The 15,006-nt window shown below is 24.7% G+C and overlaps 1 protein-coding gene across 1 annotated transcript; it reads right to left on the bottom strand.

Moving 5' to 3' along the window:
* Window positions 1-10,670: 10,670 nt before the first annotated feature.
* On the bottom strand, window positions 10,671-14,709 carry LOC145846694 (uncharacterized). Its single transcript, XM_082953343.1, has 8 exons — window positions 14,649-14,709; window positions 14,395-14,457; window positions 13,857-14,000; window positions 13,532-13,749; window positions 12,713-13,002; window positions 12,299-12,473; window positions 11,495-11,719; window positions 10,671-10,981 (listed from the first exon to the last, which is right to left on the bottom strand). The coding sequence occupies exons 1-8, from the start codon at window positions 14,665-14,667 to the stop codon at window positions 10,847-10,849; spliced, it is 1,269 nt and encodes a 422-aa protein (XP_082809469.1). The 5' UTR covers window positions 14,668-14,709; the 3' UTR covers window positions 10,671-10,846.
* Between the last annotated feature and the right edge of the window lie 297 nt (window positions 14,710-15,006).

The following is a 15,006-nucleotide window of genomic DNA, read 5'->3' as shown; positions in this document are numbered from 1 at the left end:
CTGTGTAAAAACAACATTTATAAACAACACATTTTTAACATTCCAATTGTACAATGCAAAGGGTAATTTTCTCAAAATTTAACGCACTTGGTGTTCCTTTTTATTACTTATTTATTTAGTTTAAAACTTTTCAAGGTCATACTTAAAGCTCAAAACTTAAAAATTTAAATAAAGAACCAAAAATAAAGTTTGTAAGTTATAAGCTAATTTCTATTAATTTTTTTGAATAAATACGAAGTTTTTTAGTTTCGAATTATTGAAAAAAATAGCAAATCATAGTTTTTAAGTAAAAATTAAGTTTAGTATAGAAAGCATAACTTAATATTTTATTAAAAGTACGCAGTGCAAAATATATTATGGATAAAACTTAATACAAATAATTTTAAAACTGACTAACTGCTTTACAAACAATTAATGTTTTTAAATCCAATCAACTTAACGAGATTGAAAGCAATATTTTTATATCTTTTAATTTGTTTTTGATGGTTTATTTCTAAAAATTTAAATTTATAATAACTATCTACAACTAAATACAATCTAGAACAAAACGTAAACGTAACTGAGACCATCAAAACCTTTAACTTAACAATAAAACTAATAAAAGCCTAAAAAATTAAAGCTCTTTATTACAAAAAATAATATTAGAAATTCTGATTTGAGTATTTATTCTTTGTGCTGCTTATTTCTTTAACAGCTGATCAATGAAGTTTATATTCTATAAATTCTAAAATTGTACATTTTGAGAGGCTAAATTGACTTGAATAAGTGCGAATAAGATTACAAAAAGTCAATGGCTTCCTTATTCTATAAATAGAGAGGGAAGAAAAACAAATTGGAAAGTTGAACTGAACCTTAACCGCAGTTTATAATGTTTCTCCATTGTAGTTTCCAGTGTATTTTATACATGTGATTGTATACATAGGTGTATTATGTTGTGGATTTTGATTGATATTTTCTTTACAGTTTCATGTAAAACGGAGTAATTGTGTTTTTTTGATTTAAATTTTTTTCAAACAAACACAATGTTTTATTGCAAATTCTAACAACAACATCCTTGTTTAGCTAAATGTATGAGATTTATCTATAAACTTTTTCTAAAACTGTTTCAAAAAATATAAGCTTATTTGAGTAAATATAATAATGTTTTGCTCGAAACTTAGTAAGCTAAATGTATTGCAATAATCGCTACCATTGATTAAGATTAATATCAACACATTCATTATATTTCTTCAAATTTCTTTTTAATTCTTTTGATAAAAATGTGTTTTGTTGAGTCTTTTTAACTAGACAACTATTTAGTTCAAAATAGTTAAGAACAAACAATTTTATAAATTATAAATATTAAAGAGTCTTAAAGTATCTATTAGATGAAGATAACCATAGTTTAGTTTAAGAGTGAAGGTTAACTAAAACTTCTTTAATCAGTAACAATAATGGTAGTTATGTTTTAGTTTAAAGTTTACTTTTTAAAAGTTACTCATTAAAAGTAAGATATTTAAATCACTGAATAAAGTTTTCACAAAGATAAAATCGTCAAAAACGTATGCAGTAGTATTTATAGAAACCAATTGATATGATTTGTTTTGTTAAATGTTGTAATCAAATAAACTTTAAAAATAACTAATATTTTACATGAAACAGCAATTTAATCAGTCCATAAAATTTTGATTTATATCTTTTTTTATTCTTGTACCCTAACAAAAATTTGTTATTTTCTAGGATACATTACTTTAAACGTTTGTTGTAGAGGTGTAATAGTGAATAATAAGTATATATACAATATAAAAAAAAACTAGTTACTAGATTGAAACATGTTACGGCTGTAAAGCTACAAAGTTAATCGTTTAAACGTTTTAACTTTTTTTAAAAACTATATTTGATACAAAAATAATAAAAGGCTGATACACTTGTTATATAGTAAAATATTTCTAAAGGAGGTCACCAAGTAGTATTATTATAGTTAGCAAAACTTTTTAGCACTTTTTCGTAACAAATTTAACTATTTACTTGTAGAAGCTATCAGTAGTAAAATATTATTATAATAAACAGTTTTAACAATGTAAGAAAAAAATCACTGATACCATAATCTTATACTCGTAAAATAGTTCTGTAAAAAAATATTTAATGTCTAAAATATTACTTTTTGAGCAGTGTAAAATAAAAAAGTTATTAAAGTATTGAAGTGTAAAATAACTACACGATTCTTTAAGATTTTATTTCTTTTTCTAAAAACATGTGTTTGATGATTTTAATTATGAAAAAATTAATGATAAATTATTGAAACGTTCACATAAAGTTTTTCTAAATAACATAAAGGTTATTAAAAATAAGCTAAAAACTTAAAATATTTTTTAATAAAATAGCGTTTTAAATATGTAAATCATGAACTTATTTGTTTTAGCTAAAACTAATTAACAACAATTTTGCAAAATATAACTATAGTCGTCAACATTTTTATTTGTAAATTAGTTTACTAATAATTGAAATACTGTTCCGGTCATTAGCAACTTAATACGAAGAAGGTTAAAACAAGTTGTATATTCGATGACAACACTTTGTTTAATCCAGGAGTTACATGGAAAATATTACCTGTTGTGTTGAAACAAATATAATTTAAAATTATAATTTAAAAAGTCAAATAATGTTTTAGAGTACTGTTCGAACACGATACTACTTTCTCTTTTTGTTGTAGAGTTTTTCGCTTTTAATCTGTAATTTCTTAAATATGTCAGTTTATTAAAATCAAACTAGGGTAATATTCATTTATTTTTAAAATCAATTATAGTTTTTAAAAACTAGCCTACAACTTAAAAAACTTTTTATTAAAACTCCAATCTAAAAATATAAAAACGCGTTTTTAGGTTAACTCAAATATACTTCTGTTTTTTTTTAAATAAAGCGTGAGAACTGTCGAAGTCATTAAATAAAAAACGTAAACAATAATTCTACTATCCAGTTAAGATAAACTGTCTTTTAAAGTTAAGTACGTAGGTAGGAGTATATTGTATGCTAAAACTGTGAATTGATTGTTTTTTTATGATAAGGTAATTTTTCAACGTAGTCAAAATGTATTCAACACTGGTACAAACTGCATTAAATTATTGTCGGTTAATAAGAAAATACTTGTATAAGTTTACCTTCATATTTTATAAATTGTTTACTGTTGTCATATATTTAAAAATGTTAACAATTTTGTTTTTATTCGTAAGTACAAAAAATGGATTAGTAACAATTATGTTGTGTAACCAAAAGTTTATAAGAGTTTTTATCGTGAATATATTTAAGATCAGTTTTTACATCATTTACTGATGAAACCGGTACTAAATCAAATGTAGTTTTTTAACGAATTAAAACACGTATACCTTAAACTACTGAATTTTACAACTTTAAACACAATAAACCTTCAGCGAAAACCTTTAAATTCAAAACGTGGACTTTCTTTGCGGTGACACAATCTCAAATTAACAACAAGTTTTTTTATTCAACTAGGATTATCAGATCACAAACTTTGGGTAGACTTATACCTAAGTTTTTTACTTAAAGAAAATCATCAGTCAGTTGCAGCCGAATAAACTTGCATTTGTTAAGCTACAATTAAGTATTTTTCAGTTACTACTGACTAATGAGTTTCCATAAAAAGAAAACTTAGGTAAAAGTGTACCGAAAGGTTGTGGCCTGATGATCAAAACTTGCTATTATAAAAAGATATTAATACAATTTGTTACTTAAAATAACTAAAACAATTGTTTTAATTTTAAACTAATACAAAACGTTGAAGAGAAAACTGCGTGCTGACTTTAACAAACTAATGCAATTAAAACAGCTTAATCCTTATTTAATTAAAGTTAATGATTTAGTTAGAATAGCTGAAAAAATATAAAAATGCCTAAACTTATACTTCGATATTTGTGAGATATACCTTCAAATTAAATTAAATTAGACTAATGAGTTGTACGAAATTAAGTAAAAATTGACTTAATTTACTATGAGTACACGTGTTTTAATTAAATACTACTCAAATAAGATATTAACTTTAGATATGTCTAACTAAGTTTTTAAATATAAGTTGATAAAGCTGGTAGTTAAATTAGTATTTAATACATGTTTTTCGATATTTGACTACCTTTTTTCCTACACTTCGTAAGAGTACAAGTCAGTTTATTTTTTGTTTTTGTTTTTTATCTCAAACTCATACTTGTAAAGTTTACTGCTTCATTTACTGTTTAATTAGTTTTTTATGGTTTATAAATAGCAAAAGTTTCAAGTTAAAAATATTTTAGTAAATCAAAAATTGTATATAAATAAAAACGATGTGTTTAGTATTTCGAAAAGTATTTTTCTAAATAAACAATTTAAAGCATTGTCAATTTTATGAAGTGGACATACATAAAATTTTACGAAAAGAAACAAGTATTTAACAAACAAATAATCATTAAATAAGTAACCAAATAAATTATAAAAAAAAAGTATATGTAATTACCTTATTTTAACTAACATGTTACAAATAATTGTTAATAAATATAAATAAAACTAAAGTTTGTAAATGTAAAGTCTAAGCGTTTTCTACTTGGTTATTTAAACACTTGACATTCTAAAAGTTTGTAAAAACTGTGAAAATTAAGAAATAATGAAAAAAAGCAATTTCAGTTCAATATGACTTAATCAAAAACGTTTGTTTTTTTATTTACTTTACATATTTTCTATACTTACAGTAATAAAATATTGCCAAAATTTTAGAAACAATGCATTTAGTTTACCATACCGTTGTGAGTGTGTTATAGACTTTGTTAATCTTTTTAATTAGTTTTAGTCAGTGTAAAGCTACAGTTGAGTTATTTTTCTAATTGCCAGACTACTTAACTCGTTAGTTAAAGCAAACTTGATTTGAACCTAGTTTACTTTGAACTTTTTCTTATAAAGTTTACAAGTAAAACAATCGGATCTTATGTGCTAATAATTAAGTATTGTTTTTAATAATAACTAAATAACTTCTAAAATAAATAAATAAGTTTAAAATTAATTCCCAATCTAAAGCAATACATTTATACAATTTACAGGTAGACATCGGTAATAGTAAACATTTTTATAATGTTTTTTCATATTATAGTTATAGAGGTTTTTAAGATCACAATCTGTTAACAAAAATGTTTCACTTTATTAGATTTAGCATGGTATGAAAAATAGATCTTATGCTTTAATTACCTACATTTGATGTCTAATAACTTCGACTTTAGCTCTTCAGATATCTTAATACTTATGAAATTAATGGTTAAGTTAGTGTTTTTAACACTTTGTAGATGAAAAAAGTTATAAAATTGTATGACCATTAGGAAATTAGTTTAACGTTTACTATGTTTAAAAAGTAATAAGTTTCTATTTTATTTCTAAACACGTAAAATAGTCCGGTTATGAAAATACAAATGGGTATAAATATGTGTTTTTGCGTTTAGTGATATTAGAGCAGAATATTATATAGCTTCATATCATAAAGTTTTAAAACTTAAAAAAAAAGTTATTGAAAAAGTATTTTTTTAAATATTTACATGAAAATTTTAACTTTTGTCGTTCCTTTAAAAAATTGAACGTCACTGTATAGTTTCAAACATAACTATACTTTTATACTTCAATATAAAAACAATATATATAAAAAAAAAATTAAACTTTTTGTAAAATGTTATTACAGAGCATGAAATCTGCTGCTAAAATAGTGTTCTAAGTCAAAAAAGCAACACTTTAGCGGTACAAAACAAAATCGGTTTATCTGTTAAAACCGTACCACACGCTGGGGAGTATAATTCGCCTTTATGAAATCACAATGGCAACATATGGCCCAGAGTCAAGGATCAACAGCGCAATATTTCTTTAATGAATGACGTCGGTGAAAATGGTTAAACAGTAAAATCTCCCTGCTAAGAAAAAGCCAAGTAAAGTAGATTAATTTTTAGTGAAGAAGTTGTTTAGACCATGAAATCGAATGTTTGCTGTTTCTTGTGTTTTCAATCACTTACAATTGGAAATAATCATTTTTAACAAATGTGCTTATGTTTTGTTTTAATCCAAAAGATAATAAAAATAATAACCTTGCTGTATTATTAATAACTTTAGCTTGCTGTTTTCAGGTAAATTTTATACATATTTAAATTTCAAAACTTTATACAATAACTCAAATGTTCTTTTGTAAAAATAGCGATTCTACTACAACTTTGAAAGAAAATCTGCATAAAATATAAGTAACTTCTTTTTAAGACTTAATTAAGACCTTAAGTTTGAAAACTTTTCAATCGTTATACACAAGAAACAAAAATTTATACACTTGATGGGCACCAAAGTAATTTATTTGCACAAATATAGTTTAAAATTTATTGTTATTTTTCTTAATATGTTTATTACATCAGTTGCTTAACTTTACTAAAGTGTTTATTACGACTAACTTTTTAAACAAAATTTTAAACAGTTTTGATCTCGTTAAAAGTTTTTCAAACAAAAAAGTTTTCAAAAAAATTCTAACCTACTTATTGACTTATCAAACGCAATATATTTTCAAGTTTCAGTACATTAAAAAATTATAATTAAACTCGAAATACTAACCATATGTTTTTAACTGCTTTAAAAGATAACTTTGAAGTCTTACTCTACCTCTTTTGACATATTTTTGCTACAATATAACGGACAATTTAGTTAACAACATAAAGTATAATTTTTCAACTATATACTTCTTATTGTTTATAAATGTTAAAATGTATGTGACAATTCAGGTAAATATTTCAATCATCACCAATGACTGTACCAAAAATTAAAATTTATATCGTTTTCTATATGTAAATTTTAATTTGTTTATGAATTCAGAATAATAAAAATAATTATGATTATATTGCAAAATTTTTATCTAAATTCTAGTTATGTTTTTGAAACTTTACATATTTTATTTGAAATTATCAAAAGCAGCTAATTATTCATACTAGTTGGCAGCAGTCCTACCTTTTTGATTTAAAAAAAGATGTAGAATAAAGTAAAATAAATTCAATAAAAACGTTTTTTATTCTAACAACATAAAAAAAAACGCTTTGTGTTTTTTCTACAAAATTTACAAAATTAAATTACTATAAAAGCTTAAAAGCTCATTTAAAAAATACTTAATTTGCTTATAACGCTATAATTCAACCAAAAAAGAAAGAAAAACTATTTAAATTATATGAATAATCGATTAGTTTTATAAAGTCTTAAAACATACAAGATAAATAATAGTTTTTCTAGATGACCTAGTATGTTAAGTATATTGTTGATAATATTAGGAAAGTTTTTTAATAGTACGAATTCATTTGCCTTAATTGTTTCCTCAGGAAAATTTGTTATAAAGCACGGGCTTTTCAGATAATTTGTTTATATTTTTCCAAAAATATAACGACCAAACTTTATTTATACACGCATCTATTCTTTTTTTAGTTTAATAATCAAAAATCTTCCTCAAAATTATTGAATATTTGAAATAAGTTCCTTTACTGATTAATACTTGAATAAAATATTACTAACTCAAAACTTTATTGTTGAAGTATGAAAACTAGTTAGTTACAAAGTATTGTTTTTAAAATCAAATCGCTGTTAGGCTTCTATTGTCTAAAATAATCAGAATTTAACAAACATATACAAGCTATATGTAATTTATTAAGCAATTAATCGCTAATTTTTTTTGATTAGAATAGAAGTAAAAAAAAAGCTAATTAAACTTTTGTTTATAAAACTAAATTACTTTTAAAATTTTGAGTGGCTTAATTTAATTTAACGCATGTTAATCGCGATTTTTCAAACAATAATAAGTTCAAGTTAAAGTTGAAGTGTTCACGTTAAGTATACTATCATGACATAACAATAAAAGCAGACAGTATATACGTAATAAAAGAAGTTTTATGAAATATTAATAAACTTGAAAATTTCTCCATTCAACTGAGCTAAGAGAAAACAAAAATAATTAAATATTTAAGGTTATTATGTGCAGTGCACTTGTAAAAACGATCTTTTTTCGTAAATAATCAACTTAATAAAATTAATATAAGTATGTATAAAGTTATTAATTTTTGTATGAACTATGGTATTTAATGAAGTTGTTTAAAGCTTTAATGTTATTTTTGATATATAAGGTTATTTAAAACATTTACTATAAACTTCTTATAGTTTTTAATCGAATAATTTAATATTTGAATTTTAAAGCAACACTTCAGAAGTTTAAAAGTCTGTACCGATTTTATAATTTAGAAAAATAACCTTTTAAACTAAAACTTTTTTTAGACGAGAATCACTTTTCTTTATAGTTAAAAATATTTGACACAAGTCAAAACTTATTGCGAAATAATCTATAAATTTTTAGAAATACTTATATAAAATACAAACTGTCAGAGATAATAAAGTTTACTAGTAACGTTTTTCATTTTAATTAAGTGTACTGTAATTGTTTAATACTCGTTTTCGGATATTATACTATTAAACTGTAAAGCATTATACATATATTTTTTAGTATTGATAACTACTTTATATTTCATGTATATTTGTGGACAAAAGACTTTTAATTATATTTAAATTTTTCTATAACATCGGTCGTACTTGTTTGACCTTTTTAACTATTGAAAAACATGTTGTAGGTCACATGGACATAAAATAACAACTAAGAAGAATTGTTAAAAACACCTGTTGTTGGTTTATTTAATATTTCTCTGCAACTTTGTGAATATTGTTTTTTATCTTATGATAAACTTCAAACAAAACCTGAGGAAAAGTTTACTGTAAAACACAAACACTTTTTGTGATTGTCTAATTAAAAGCATTGATGTATAAGTTTTTCTGTTTCAAGAATTTTTAATAACGGATTATTAGTAACAAAATGACTAAGCGTGTACTAAGTTTCAGTTTGTTAATTAAACTTAGCAATTAATTTAAACAGTAACATTAGGACGTATAAACTCATAACCTTCGTATTAATTTACTTAAAGGGGTTTGTTTGACGGTTTAAAATATTTAAACAACATTGTGTTCTGAACTCTTTCAACCTCTGTTAAAGTAAACAATGTAATTTTTATAAAATAGTGACACAGCCTCGTAATAAAAATATTTTATTTTTAATTTCTCATAAGTTTCCAAAGTTTTTCGACAGAATCGAGAAATTTTGATTAGAAAGCATATAGTTGAAAATATTTCACTTAAATTTGAAGGTAGTTGCATTAAATGGTAAAACTTTATCATTAAGTGCTTTTAGTTAGCTTATAAAACTTGTATCTTAGCTTTTGAATTTAGACATATTTTTATTACAAAATTACATTTTATTAGACAATGTTTTTTTTTTAACAACTAGATAATTAAATCTCTAATGTCGATACAATTGGAACTAAAACTTGACAATACCTTAACTTATTATACATTTAACCTAATAACGATTTAAATAAATAATTATATCATAAAAATAAAAATAAAACTAAAATTACTTCAAGTATCATTTGATTAACCAAGGACTGTACTATTTTATTGTAAAAACTATTAATGCTAAGATTTTTTTTAAATATTAAGATTTGTGCTCGAATAAAAACTGTTTTTAACGATGTTTATATTAAAAATATAACATTTTAGTATAATCTTTAGTTAACTTTTCATAAAACTGTTTATATAAAGACTTATTCTTTTTTATAATAAAAAATATGAAAATATTGATAGACATAAACAAAAAATGAATACAGTTAAACTAAAACAATAAATAGTTAGACACTTTTATAGTTAAAACTAAACCTATATGTTTGATTCAAAAGCATATATAAATATAACTAAAAAATATATATACTTTCAAATAACGTCTAAAGATTCAGGTTCTAGATGTTTAATCAAAGTTTACTATTTAGTTAAACTAAAAAAATAGTTTAAATTATAATTGTTTTTGTTCAAGTGTGTTTTAAGTACTTTAGTACACGGTAACAAGCAACCAAAACAAAATCTTAAAATTTAGATAAGTACTTGCTTGTATAAATGCCCTTTGTTGATTTTTCTAAACCATTTCGAACTTAACATTTACTAAATTTTCTCAAATTTTCAACAAAAAAAACTTTTAAAATATCTGCTTTTGTAATGTTTAGCAAAAATAAGATAATTAACATTTAAGTATTTTCAATAGCAGATCACATACTAATCCTACGATAAATTAAGTTATAATTTATAGCTAAAAATTTTAAAGTTAAATTTCTTTCAGTATATTCATATATTTTATTATAAAAAAGGTTAAGTCTTTATATAAAATAACACAGCTGTTAAAAAAATAATTATTGACAAATTAAATTAAATATTTGCTTAAAATGTGGTACAAACTTTCTTAAAACTTCACAAATTACCTTGTATACTTTTAAATAGCATCATTCGAGTTGAGAAAGCCAGACACAAAAACATAAGAATATATTCCAAACTTTAAGTAATCAAATACAATTAGTTACACAAAACTGTTTATTCAATATTACATACGACACAAAAAAATATACAAAAAGAAACACTTTACAAAAAAAAAATTTATAAGTTTGTATAAGAAATTGAAAACTAAAATTGTATTTAAATATTTTGATAAACAATAAACAACAGAAATTAAAATAATTACCTATAAATATAAGTATACTGAGTTTACAGAAAACTATTAAGCGTAAGACGGCAGCAACAAAAAAACTTTGGTTGAAACTAAAAAGTTTAACCTTATATATAAGTGTAAAATGACTTGACTAACAAAAAAATTAATTTCAATAAGTTTCATGTAATAGTATGATATCAAAAACTTGTGTTCATAAATTCTGGAAGCTGCTTTCATAACTATTTACTAGCTGAATTTTAATTAGCGTTTCTTTTTGCTACTAAAAAACGATAATATAGCTTTTTTAAATCCTTTCTTTTTTGAGGAGCTTTTATCTTTAACAAATTTATTTTCACCGCTATTTTGAGAAGCGTTCTTACAAATGCTGTTAAAAACCTGAAAATAAAGTCTTGTTTCAATTTAAAAAAACTTAAAAAAAAACTAAAATTACTTAGTTCTTATACAAAGTTCTATAAAGTTGTTCTTAGAAAACAATAAAAACATTTTTTAAAGCCTGGTAATTTTTTAATATTTATGTTCACATTTTATGAACAAGCAATAAAAACATACACTTATAATAAACCGATGATAAAAGACTAAAATTAAAAGCTGAAATAGTAAAAATAGCACTCAAAATTATTTGTTATGTTTTAAACTTGTTGATTTTAAGTTATTTATTAGATTTTACTTTTAAACAAATTTAAAGCTAAAATAATATAGTACTTTTTAAATGAACAAAACAAGTCTTAAACTTATAAAAAACTTTTGGAAAAAAGTACTTAAATAAGAAACTAAACAAGTGAACATTTTTTACAACACTTAACAAATATTAAAAACTTAAAAAATAACAATGCATATTTTTCTTATAAAGTGTGATATTTCTATTGTAATATATTTCAGTTTAAATACCTTATTTTCAATGTTGTATTGAGGATGGTTGTATTCATCTCTGAGAGGATTGTTTAGCTCGTAACCTTTTATTTCTTCTATGAAATGCTGAGGAATTTTTCTTCCATTCGGAGTTATTGGAGTAGATGATTTTGAAGAGGAAGCTTCTTTGTTTTTATCAGGATTTTTCCTAACCATATTCCTGAAAGACTTAAACTTTTTGCTAAGTCTTGGTGGTTTGTCGACCTAACAAGTTTGTAAATTTCAAATTTATGGAATAAACATATACGCCTTAACTTTACATATAATAATATAAAATGCTAAGATTAACAAAAAATATTAGTTTTGTATTTGTTTCAGTAATACCCCTAAAAGCTTAATTTCAATTTTTAGTTCTATGATTGAAAAAGTGTAATTTTTATATTTAGATACAAACTTTTTTAACAATATCTGAAAAATAACTTTGAAAAAGTTTAATTTATACGTCTTAAACCGTTCAATAAGTCTTTTACAGCAGTTTTGCAGAGATAAATGTTAAAAAAGTAGGTATTTGTTAAAAAAATTGTACTTGATTAAAATATAAGTAGTTTATATCTTAAAAAGTAAATTGAACTTATACAATGTTTTATAAACGCACAATAATATTGTTTTGATACTTTTTTTTTAAATATCCAAAGTACACAAAAAACAGTTATGTTATCATTGCTACCAACTTATTTTTTAAAACGTATAATTTTATTGAGATTTAAACTTTACCTTAATTACCATATCTATTATTTCATTCTAAAGTGTTCACTGGTCGACAAACAAAAACCAGCAGCTTACCATTTGAGCGAGCATTTCTTCCTTTCTAATTACATCTTCATCACCCTCTTCAATATTCCAAATTTTCCTGCCTGTTTCCGAGTCTTGTTCTGCTTCCTGGGCAGTGTAAAAGGAGTGTGAAATTGTCAGCTTGCTTCGTGGCTTCGATGAACGCCTTCTTCCGACTGTATTGAAGCTAAGAGCAATTATAGACGATATTAAAAAAGCAGTTAGTTATTTTTAGTTGTTAAATATATTTTTACAGCTATTATTTTTAGCTATTTTAAAATTAATTAACTTTAAAAAATCGGTTCTGTTTTATAATTTTTAAGTTCGGCTCAAAAATTTAAATACACTTCAAATTTTAGTTTACTACAAAAACTAAGATAAACTAAATTAAAACAAAGTAAACTTAAGCTTGTCATTCAAACACACCTGAAACCGGGTGAAAAATTGTTGCTGCAGCTTTCGAACGAGAAACGGGTCGCAGCGTCGTCCTTGACAACCGTGCTCGGGGAGGCGGGTGGGGGAAGCTTCGATGCGCTCTTTCTGCCGATGGTGCCGTAGGAAGTGTACCTCTTGTGGAGCTTGGAGAGGCGCGATCTCGGCTTATCCTGATTGGCTGCTGTCTCATTGTTGGATGGAGCGGAGTTTATTCTGGAGTCGAGCTGCCGGAGCAGATCGTCGCTCGTTGATTGAATTCGCTTTCTGGTGTGTAGTATCGCCTGAAATAAAAATAATTATTAACAAACAACATAGCTGTTTCTTATAAAAATACTTTTTTTTATTACAATAAACGTGTTACCGAGATTAATAAATTTTTTTATACCGCGTGCATTATTGTCTTGCGGTACAAAATGTATTTTTGAGAAAATTAGCGCAGATTTTATTGATAGCACCATAAAGTTTATTAATGGCAATAAAGTTTTAGCCACAAACTCCTAAACAATAACGATCACGAGTTTTTTTTGGTTTTGTGTTTACAATCTTTATAAATAATATAATAACGAACTAAAATATTCCAAATAATATGTTTATTTTGATTATAACAAGCTAATATTCAAGTAAGATTTAGGTTTATAATGAAGCAGGGGAAATAGGTAAGAACTAAACAACTTTAATGTCAAAATTCTATGAATTTAAATTGTCTTAAAGTTTAATAGAAATAGATAGGCTATCTTAAAAATGAAAAATCAAGTACTTAAAAGCAGTGTTATGTTAAAGCAATGTAATCCAAAAGCAAACAAAACTCACGGCAATATCTTGACTTGAGTATTTGCATTTTTCATTTTCTTCGTTTTTATACTCGGGGCTTTCGAAAGCAGAGGATTCGTTTAAATTATCATTTACTAAATTATCAGATGTGATGTTTTCTGGACTTTCTTTCTTTTCGTTTTCGTTAATTTCCTGCTCAGAAGCAGAAGACCGTTTCGAGTCGAACCCAGAGTCGTTGTCATTAAAACTGTCTTCATCTAAGTAATAGTAAACTATTTAGAAATACGAATTTAAAAACATTTAATCAAAAAACAATTTCTCTAAAAAAAAATTAAATGTAATTAAAACTAGAAACAACTCTCACTTTCGCAGTTGATATTTTTGTTGCGGCTCGTTTCGGCTTCACTTATTTTCACGAGACCATTTTTGAAGTGACATTCATTTTCACACGTACTGTTTTGTCGCGCAACAGCTGTTTCGATCGCTCGTTTCAAAATGATGTCACTATCTGTACGTTGAAATAAAACTACAATGGTTTTCGGGCATATGTTTAAACTCAAAAAACGAAAAAAAAAAACAAAGATTTTCTCATTAAAGCAAGGCCGGCGGCGCGGGGGGCTTCTGTTTTGTCAATGGCACTCCACATCAATTACTTTTCAGCGCACAGACTGCACATGGACAAAAACTGGCAGTTTTTTTTTTTAGTGAAGTCTCAAGTGGAAAGGCACGACGTGTTTAAGATGAGTCACTATACATATATTGTGTAGAAAAGGCAACCGACTACCGTGTGTAATCTTGCCGCCAAAACCCAGCGTATGTCTTGTTATCGCATTGAAATATCGCGGGAAAGTTGAGACACAATACCAACGAGAACAACGCAATGTAAACCACAACAAACTCACTTTGCAATGATTCATGTCTTGGCAGTCGCTCCACCGCTATGTCGCTAACAATGTGCATCGCGTCTGGAATGTATATTAAATAAACAAACTTTTTTTTACAATAAGTTATAGATTACAAAACTTACTTGTAAGCAATAAGTTATTATTTTGTATAATTTTATATAGATTTAATTTTCAAATAAGAAATTTCATTTAAAATAAACTCTGTTGAGTATATTATACATTAATTTGTATAAGACCACCAAAACATTTACCTGTTGAAGCTCTATTCATACTGTGTGCAAACTATTTTTAAAACAGTATTTAAGTAAACCTGAAATAGTAAATTGTAATTAATAAGTGTAGAAATCAAAAATACTTCCTAGTCTAAAGCAATTAAAGCTATATCAATTAAAATAGCATTCTATGTTATGCAGTATACTTTAAATGTCTGAGAATAAATTTTAATAGCATATATATACATTAAAAAAACATTATGAAAAAAACTAACTGTAATATAAATTTGAAGTAAACTACTATCAACAAACTCCCATATATAACATGTTTATTTGTAGTTACTAACTTTAAAAACAAGTTAACTTTCATTAACGAAACACAAAATAATATCGGTAC

Source organism: Thalia democratica, chromosome 1, assembly GCF_965202585.1.
Source record: "Thalia democratica chromosome 1, ktThaDemo2.hap1.1, whole genome shotgun sequence".
Taxonomy (NCBI): domain Eukaryota; kingdom Metazoa; phylum Chordata; class Thaliacea; order Salpida; family Salpidae; genus Thalia; species Thalia democratica.
The sequence above is the reverse complement of the archived record's forward strand: the minus strand, read 5'-3'. Positions and strand labels throughout refer to the sequence as shown.

Excerpts from the sequence above, each read along its gene's own strand:
- LOC145846694 (XM_082953343.1), bottom strand. Across the intron at positions 13,750-13,856 it reads CAAAAATATCAACTGCGAAA|ATGAAGACAGTTTTAATGAC; the intron begins GTGAGAGTTGTT and ends ACTATTACTTAG. Across the intron at positions 11,720-12,298 it reads AAGAAATGCTCGCTCAAATG|GTCGACAAACCACCAAGACT; the intron begins GTAAGCTGCTGG and ends CAAACTTGTTAG.